Below are 8,702 nucleotides of genomic sequence, written 5' to 3'. Positions count from 1 at the left end.
AAAAACAGGCATAAATAAATAGCATTGAATAAATATATAGGGTAAAAAAATACAAAGGAAAAATAAAACAGACAAAAATATTATATCATGCACACAAATAAATACTTTTAAAAAATAAGTCATAAATAAATAAAGTTCAACATTATAAGGGATCATAAAAAATAAGGTAATTAAAACAAAGGTGAATAAATAAAGAAACTAATCAAAGGCGAAACATCTTCAAAATTGGAAACAAAGTCCAGTGGATTATTTTTTTTAACTTTTCTGGATTAACTCTGACCTGGATGACTGAGAATCAGCAACTGCTCTCATTCTTCCCTCAGTAACGCTGTCTGGGCTGCTTATGAAGGCATCCTATTATGGCGGCCTGCGCTCCCTGCTTAGCCTATCTGCTGGATGCTCCAAGAACTGCTAGATCAACACATGACCAACTCCACACATGTTTAACATATGTGAACCGGCTCCATGGCAATCTAACCATTTCTGAACCTCGGATTTACCTGCTAATCAATTTACATGCAATTCACTCAAATGATTTTTTGGAAATTTTGAAAAAATAGTACAAGTTCGTAAACAAGGACAAAATCTCACTCATCTTAAAAAAATCACTTTAATCATGGAACCCATTTCCACCCTTCTATAAAAGTAAAGCAGGAAACTGAAGGCTGCATAGTGATTACTGAGGTGGAGTAGGCGGTAATCTGCTGATGGACATGAAGTAAGCATCAAGATGGAAAGAATTAGTGTGGAAACAGGATGAGATTCTTTGCTACAAAAGTTGTTAAACATCTTTTTAATGGGAATCCTCTCACCTCCTGCGGAAATGCAGAATTCTGAACAGTAATCATTATGATATATTTTAGGGTTGCATGAAAAAAAAAAAAAAGCAAATAAGACACTATAAGATTTGTAAGATATAAGCCTTGAGAGAGAAATTCTTCTTAACATGTTTTCTTAACTATCATCTCTCATCTGGGGGATGTTTGCAGTGCTTCCAGATTTGCAGCCTCCCCAGTCCTCGAGGGACTCTGTCCTGCAGGTTTTAGAGGTTTCTCCGCTTTGGCTGATTCTGATGATTGCAGTTCAGCAAAAGCCTGTTAATCGGCTATCTAGGTAAATCAGCTGTGCTGCAGCAGGGAAACCTCTAAAACCTGCAGGACAGAGGCCCTCAAGGACTGACTTTGGGGAAGCCTGCTCCAAAGGTTTAAAGAACAGCAGCTAATTTTAATGCTTTTTTAGGCATTTATGGTCATTCTGTTAATGGGTGAACAATGTATTTTAGTTGCACACACAAGATAAAAAAAAAAAAAATCAAGTAAATCTTTTTGAAACAACAACTTAAAAAAATATCCAGAAAAGTGTTATTGCAGGACAAAGCAGTCCTGTTTAAATAAAACATGTATATATATATATAAAAAACACATTAGATCTATATTTAGATTCAGATTTATGATATGTAAATGCATTACATTTTATCAGATGTATGATTTAGATATACATTGAGAATAAAAAATAAATAACTTTCATATATAGATAAAAGATGTAGAAATCATAAATATAGATTTATTATTTAGAAAGATATTTAGATTTGTTATCAAACGTTTGCATCTAAATAAAAGAGAAATTGCGCAGCATTTAAAGAAAGCCTATCAATAATAGACATTTGCAATGAAAATATTCTTTGCTACATTAATACATTCTGCGCTCCATAATTTTTTTGTTTGCATTGAATATGTGTCCAGATACGATATATCAGGGAGCAATTAATACGAAACAGGCCAACTTCAAGCTGTAAACACAATAGAAAAATGAAAATGCTCCACATTAATCTAATTCAGTTCTTGCCAAAATATTAAAATCTGATGATTTAATTAATGCATAATTTTAAAAGATATTCAAAGAGATAAAGCATTTAATTGACTTCTAACAAAAGGCTCTAAAATCAACAAGTTCTTAAAGAAAAAGAGACGCCATTTTCAACACTTTATTGTGCAGATCTTAGCTAATGAGTAGTGTTGCACGGATACCAGTATCGGGCGAAGCCCCGATCCAGCACTAAAATGGTGGTATTGGTATTGGCGAGTACCAACAAATAGGGCACAGATACCATTCTGAGAGCCAAAAGTTTCCGTCAACTATTGTCACCCATTCCAGGTAGGCAATAAAAAGTTCTACTGGATTCCCTTTTTATTAGTCTTTGTCCTGCTTCATAAAGGTAAGCAGCAGCTTGACAAAGCCATGATGGTAATTATTTTACATCCAAGTAGTATGCAGTTCTTCATATAGACACACACACATCAATTTCAAACAGATTGTATCTGTATGGTATCTATATCGGCCGATACTGCATAAAAAATGGCATCGGTGCAACACTACTAATGAGTGGGGGAAAAAAATCATGATTGTTCTGAGCACCGTTATGTAATGTGATATGTTGTCACGTTGTTAGCCAGGTTGTGCAGGAATTTAATACAGACCAAATGAGGCCCCTTGTTTTATGTTGTTTTTCTGCTGCAGTTAGAAATTTCTCATGGAAATAGTTTTTACAATCACCAAATGCATCCCTTCTTCTATAAACTAATAAAGAGTAACACAAATTAAAATAGGAATAATCGAGGATATCTAAAGATATAAAGCATCAATCATTTCAACAAATAAATAAATAATTGCATTTAGGTAATATAATCCACAAATATCTGTCCATCAGATGAGTCGATGATTTTGAGTTTCTTTAATACTTTGTAGTATTTCTGTGTTTCTGTGGTTTTATTGTATTGAACTTTTTAAGTGGGGAATGTTGCCTTCCGTCACATGACTCCATATTCTGACAGAGCAGCAATTTCTACCCACCTTCCAGACCTTTCCTGCCCACCTGGAGGCTGTTTTAAACAAACATTAAACAAATTAGATGGTTCTCTTTTGTCGGCTTAAACCTACAAATCAAACCAACAATCTGCAACGAGGCGCATAATTTTAGACTTTCAAAGCATAATAAATCTCCAAATAGATGATGTGTCTTTAATCGGGATGAGCCCTTTAATGTTGTGACAGAAAAATAATGTCCAAAAGTCATCAGCAACTCCAAAAGAGATTACCGTAATATGCTAAACACTTTATATACATCCATCCCACGTTCCTGAGGGCCCCATAAAACTCCTTTTACGTGTATAGTTAATACAGCTATTACTTATTTGTGCACAATAATTATGTTTTTGATAAAAATACTTTCCTTAAAATGCCATCAGAATGCTTATATATTAAGTGTGTCTCAGGGGGGGCCCCTTTCAGTGTCCACCATATTGGATCAGTCCATTTTCTATGCATGTGCAGAAAGGTCCAAACAGACAGCAGCAAACTGTTTGAAAACAAACAGCAGTTTTGCAAACTTAGCACTTTTGTTGCTATATTTATTGACTTTCCGGACCTCTCCCATGATTTTATTATAAAAAAAGCACCCTCCTGTTACTGGAAACTTTGGCTACAACATCTAAAAGCAGCGAACTCTGCTCTCCAGAGCAAGTAGATTGGTAATCCCGCCTCCTGCTCTCCTCTATCTTGTCTGCTGTCATGATTCATGCAGCTATTATTTCATCGAAATGAAAAATGGAGAACAGATAAGCAGATCATGGCTTGTCTGCAGTGAAAAGAAGGACTGGGTTATTTACTTTTACCGTCGCCTTTTTGGAAACACGGGAAAGAGCAATCAGCAAAGGTAGAATAGGCTTAGTGATAAGAAAAAATCAATCAATTCTTGTGAGACAGCATGAAAAGTCAGCTGAGTACAAAACATAGAGAGAAAAACAACAATAAAAGGGACAAGAAGAGAGGGACAAAACGTAGAACAAATAATGGATGTCTATTCTATAAACATCTGTATAATGGGTCTGTTTTATGTGTTGCCTTCTCAATTCAAAGGGTCCCTTTCTGTCTTTGCCTAGGGCCCCAAATTTCCTAAATCCACCCCTGTATACATTAAACACATGTTTAATTTAAATAAGGGAAAATAGCACATAGGAGTAAACTCTTGCAGGGAGGGAAGAAAACAGCCAAACTTATCCTCCCCACTTCATGTAAATAATGCCACTTTATGCAACAATAAACAGAGAAAAGAGAAGAAGTAGTTAGAATCTGACAGAAGGAGAGCTGAGCCATACGTTATGCAGGATTTTCTGGTTTTAGAACAGGTGATCAATCAGCGAACTCGACTGAGTTAATTCAGGATGAGTTTAGGGCTAACATGTTGCATAATAGAAGCCCTGATTAATGGATCCAGCATGGCAACAGGACGAGATAAGAAACCACAAAGAGAGCAGTTCTTTTCATTGGAACTAAAATTATGAATTTATCTATTAGGAAAAGATTATGAGAAACGTAATAAACAAAAAGGCAATACAAGAGATTTAACATAGCAGAGACCAGAGCTGGTTTGATCAAGAATTTCATTATTTAACATTTTTATAAATAAAAAAGGTAACATTTGTGTGTATAAAATAGGTGCAACTTAGCTACGCTTTCTTTTTTGAGTTTTTCAAGGTTTCCTGTCTGCAAGGTTTAGTTATAACATATAATTGGACAAAACTTTAACTATACAATGAGAAGAGAAAAAAAATACTCTAAGCTGTTCGACTCTAATGAATTTAATTCAATTCAGTTTATATAGCACCGATTCACAACACATGTCATCTCAAGGCACTTTACAGAGACAATACTGTCAGATTGGTGAGGAAAACCAGTTGATTGCATCCAGTCATTTTTTTGTAACATTTGTTCCTCCTGGATGAGCATGTAGAGACAGTAGATATTGCATTTTGTCATTGACTCTTTAGCAATCCCTCACACCAAGCATGCATGTAGAGACAGTAGATATTGCATTTTGTCATTGACTCTTTAGCAATCCCTCACACCAAGCATGCATGTAGTGACAGTGGAGAGGAAAAACTCCCCTTTAACTGGAAGAAACCGGCAGAACCGGGATCAGCTGATATTTTAACATGCAAATTGGAACAGACCAAGGGGTCATTTGTATTTGGGTTGTTAGGCTTTTTTTGTTAGACTGCAATAACCCATACCCTTCTAAGTGTCTGAAAGTTCGGTCGTTAAAGGGGATTGTTTGCCTGGCTGAATAGACGAGGTCCTCCTCTCTCATGTACAGGAGCTGGGGCTGCCATGATAACAGGAAGGGATTAACTGAATCGCTGCATTGTAGGTTTTTGAAAGCTGGAACCTGAGCCAACCCCCTCTTTTTAAAGTTGGTTTATCTTTCTTAACATAGATGGCTTCCTTCACACCCTTCTCAAACCATCTATTTACTTTATCCAAAATGTGAACATTCTTTTGGGCTGTCAACACTCTACCTCTACGCTACCTCCACTCTACCTCTCTACTAAGCAAACATCACTCTGTTTATAATTATACGCATGACTAACTGAAACAAATTTTAAATTGCACTGGATCCTCTCTGTCAGGATCCAGCATGGTGCGCTGCTTCCACACCGGCTGCTCTCTATGTATGCGTTGCAATAGCTGTTTGTAAATGTTTTCTTTAATGTAGATTGATGATTGTAGAAAAGAAAACTTGCTGGGAATAAAGCCTTTTATGCTCATATAACACAAAAGGAAACATATTCACAGAAGTTACACAGCTGCTTTGTGTGGGCATATTTTGCATGCTTCATTCTGGTTTCAATTAACGGATTATCTTCCTGTCTACCCTGAAGCCAAAGCAAAGAAGGCGGCAGAGCGAGAGGCTAAAGCGAAGAAGCAGAAAGGTCCAAAGCCCACCAAGAAACCTAAAACCCCAAAGCCAACCAAGAAACCAAAGCCACCAAAGTCCACAAAGAAGCCAAAGGTGCCCAAACCCACCAAGAAACCAAAGCTGACAGTGACCACGGTGCCGCCAGAGACGCTCCCTCCTCTGGAGGAGAAGGAGGAAGAGGAAGTGGGCCTGGGTTCAAGTGAGTTCACGTAGATTTATGGTTTCAGGAGCAAGTATGGAGTTAATTTTGTTCCATTATTGTTGCCAGCAAAGTGGAAATGGACATTTGAAAAAATGTAATCAATAAATCTCAATCTATGAAATTTATAAATGTTAGAAGGGTAACTTTGCTGTTTCCTCACATTTTCTTTTTTCAGATTTATTTTTCATGTTTTATTTTGTTCAAATATATTTTTTCCCCAAATTTTTTACAGAATACATTTTTTTTTTTTTTTTACAAATTGAAATTAGTTTTCCAAACTTAGGTTTTATGAGTTGCGCTTTTTTTAAATTGTATTTTACCAATTCTGTTCTCTTTTATTGGTCAATATTTTGTCCAGCAAAAGCATTTGTATTGGGCTTGACATTGTGATTTCTGAAACACTATTTAAAAAGAAGGGACTTCCTCAAACTCAATCTGAAACACCGAAATATAAAAAGATATCCTTTGCTTAAATAAAAAAAAAAAAGAAACGAGAAATTGAAATTTAAAAAATAACTGAAAAAAAACAGCAAAGTTACTCTCATTCTTATTAAAAGTTTCATTTCTAGATTTCCATTTACAAAACATTTTTTTTGCAACAATAAAGGAACAGAATTCCCTCTATATAGGTGGAACAATATTCAACTTAATGATTTTTTTAGGAACAAACTGGTTTGTTAAAATGAACAGAAAATGAAATAGATCAGCTGTAAAATTACTGTAATACATTTCATTTTTTTTTACTTTTAATTTGTTCTTCACAGCAACTCAGCCTGAGATTCAAACAGAGCCCGTTGAGCCAGACCTGGGTAAGACACATTTATTCTGAGTGTATTAATCAGTGAGGAACAAAATAATTGAATTGAACTTTATTAATCTCACAGTGGAGAAATTCCCTCTCTGCATTTAACCCATCCACCTTGGGGAGCAGTGGGCTGCCATTGTGCGCCACCCGGGTAGCAGTGTGGGGTTAAGGGTCTTACGCAGTGCTTTTATTTTATTTTATTTACTTTTATTTATTTTAGTTATTTTATCTTTTTGTGCAGCACTTTGGAAACCTTGTGTTTATTTAAACCGTGCTATATAAATAAAGTGGATTGGATTGATTGGATTACTCAGGAACCCAAATTTCAGGCTGTGGGGATCGAATCAGGTGCTTGGAACTTTCTCAGAGCCCAAGCGCACAGCTCTAACCACTAGGCCAACACTCCTTAAACATTAAGAACTTTTTTTTAATTATCACAATGAACAAACTATCATTTCTGCACCAAACAGCATTCTGTTATCCACGATTTCTTTTTACCATAAGGTGTGAATCTGAATTGAAGCAGAAGCTAGTAAATGTAGCCAATGGCCACCAGGCTGGATGAGATTTAACACTTAAATGTTCACCATAAAAAGAGTAGGATGATGGGTGAGGAAAATCAACCTCTAAATTTCTCTCTCTCTCTCTCAAAGAAGTGCAGCAAAGAGCCTGTGTAAAGGTTCCCATTGCAACCATGGGACATGCCTTGTTTAGGAATAATTGGATGACTTCTTGTTCTACCATGATAAACCCAAATATCAGCCATTTATTAAAGTCTACTGAGCTTTAATAACAAACCCTGGATGGATTTGTGGAAAATCGTCCCATGCTAACTGTTGGGCACAGTGGGGCATCCCTGATGCTGTGGGCTGATAGAAGCATTTCTTTCAAGAAAAAAGTTAAAATGTATTTTATGTCCTTAGACGGAGAGATAGAGCAACCCCAGCACACACATTTATACCTTAAAAAAATCCCAACACACTCTCTCTCCCATGGAACCACCCCAGCACTGCATAACTTCCTCACACTTGAACATTTGGTGGAAAACAACTTCAGTTCATCAAGGACATTCCCTGTTATTATATATCTTTCACTGGCCAGATAAACATTTGAAAACAATTGTCTTCTGTTCATGGCATGAGGAAGCTTTAAGCACCTTAGAGGGCTTGTTATCTATAGTTCACCCTTGTCTAGAGTAAGGAGGCAACTGCTCTCTGTCATCTCTACCTTAAACATTCCAGCATTAGATTCTGGTACAAGATTTCTCTAAACTCAGTCCTATTAGGCCAAGAAAAGGCACAAACTAAATATTTAATCTCACAAATAGGCCGAGGGAAAGCATGCTTTCACACATGTTACGAGTGAAATACCAGAATGTTCAAAATAAATGGATGAAACATTCTATGATATCTATTTTTTTTAAAAGCATGGTTTTACAGCTTGTTTTTCTCTTTTTAGTGCATTTAGCAGCTATTTCTTAAAATCACCTGAAGCGCATGCATTACTGCTGCCTTCTTTTGCCATCCACTGTTAATGTGTTTTGTTTGTTAATAATACTTTGATTTGTTAATAATTTAACAATTTCTGATTTGTTTAAACTAAGACTTGTTGAATTTTTTTGTTTTTCCTTGCAGCATTTTAATTGTGTAAAAAAGGTAGAAAATGGGATATAGGCTTCCGGAATCTGTCCCTAAAAAAAATGGGAATACCCTTTGAGGGTTCTGACAGACTGACATCAAAATAATGGTAATCAATCATGTTAGATGCCTGTACAAAAAAGACCAAAATCAATTATTATAAAATAAGGTTACATACAGCAAGGGTCCTGGTAGTGTTTATATAATCCTTTTTGAGCCTAAATAGAATTCCAGCTACAGCAGCTGACTAAAAAAAAAAAAAAAAAAATCAAGGAAAAAGAAAATGTCCATTCATATAAAACT

General features: G+C 35.8%; 2 protein-coding genes across 2 annotated transcripts in view; both read left to right on the top strand.

The window, feature by feature from the left end:
* Window positions 1-6,801, top strand: part of LOC107102170 (histone H1-II-like) — a 16,550-nt gene extending 9,749 nt beyond the window's left edge. Inside the window, exons 2-3 of the mRNA XM_015401371.1 lie at window positions 5,718-5,954; window positions 6,722-6,801. Coding sequence (XP_015256857.1) covers window positions 5,718-5,954; window positions 6,722-6,786 — 302 coding nt within the window. The 3' untranslated portion in view covers window positions 6,787-6,801. The remainder of the gene's footprint in view (window positions 1-5,717; window positions 5,955-6,721) is intronic.
* Window positions 6,802-7,367: 566 nt separating this feature from the next.
* Window positions 7,368-8,702, top strand: part of LOC107102166 (adipocyte enhancer-binding protein 1-like) — an 11,961-nt gene continuing 10,626 nt past the window's right edge. The window contains exon 1 of the mRNA XM_015401367.1: window positions 7,368-7,371. Within this exon, the coding sequence (XP_015256853.1) occupies window positions 7,368-7,371 (4 nt within the window). The remainder of the gene's footprint in view (window positions 7,372-8,702) is intronic.

Source organism: Cyprinodon variegatus, unplaced genomic scaffold, assembly GCF_000732505.1.
Source record: "Cyprinodon variegatus isolate N-32 unplaced genomic scaffold, C_variegatus-1.0 Scaffold1213, whole genome shotgun sequence".
Classification (NCBI taxonomy): Eukaryota; Metazoa; Chordata; class Actinopteri; order Cyprinodontiformes; family Cyprinodontidae; genus Cyprinodon; species Cyprinodon variegatus.
Note: the sequence above shows the minus strand (reverse complement) of the source record. Positions and strands in the feature narration are given on the sequence as shown.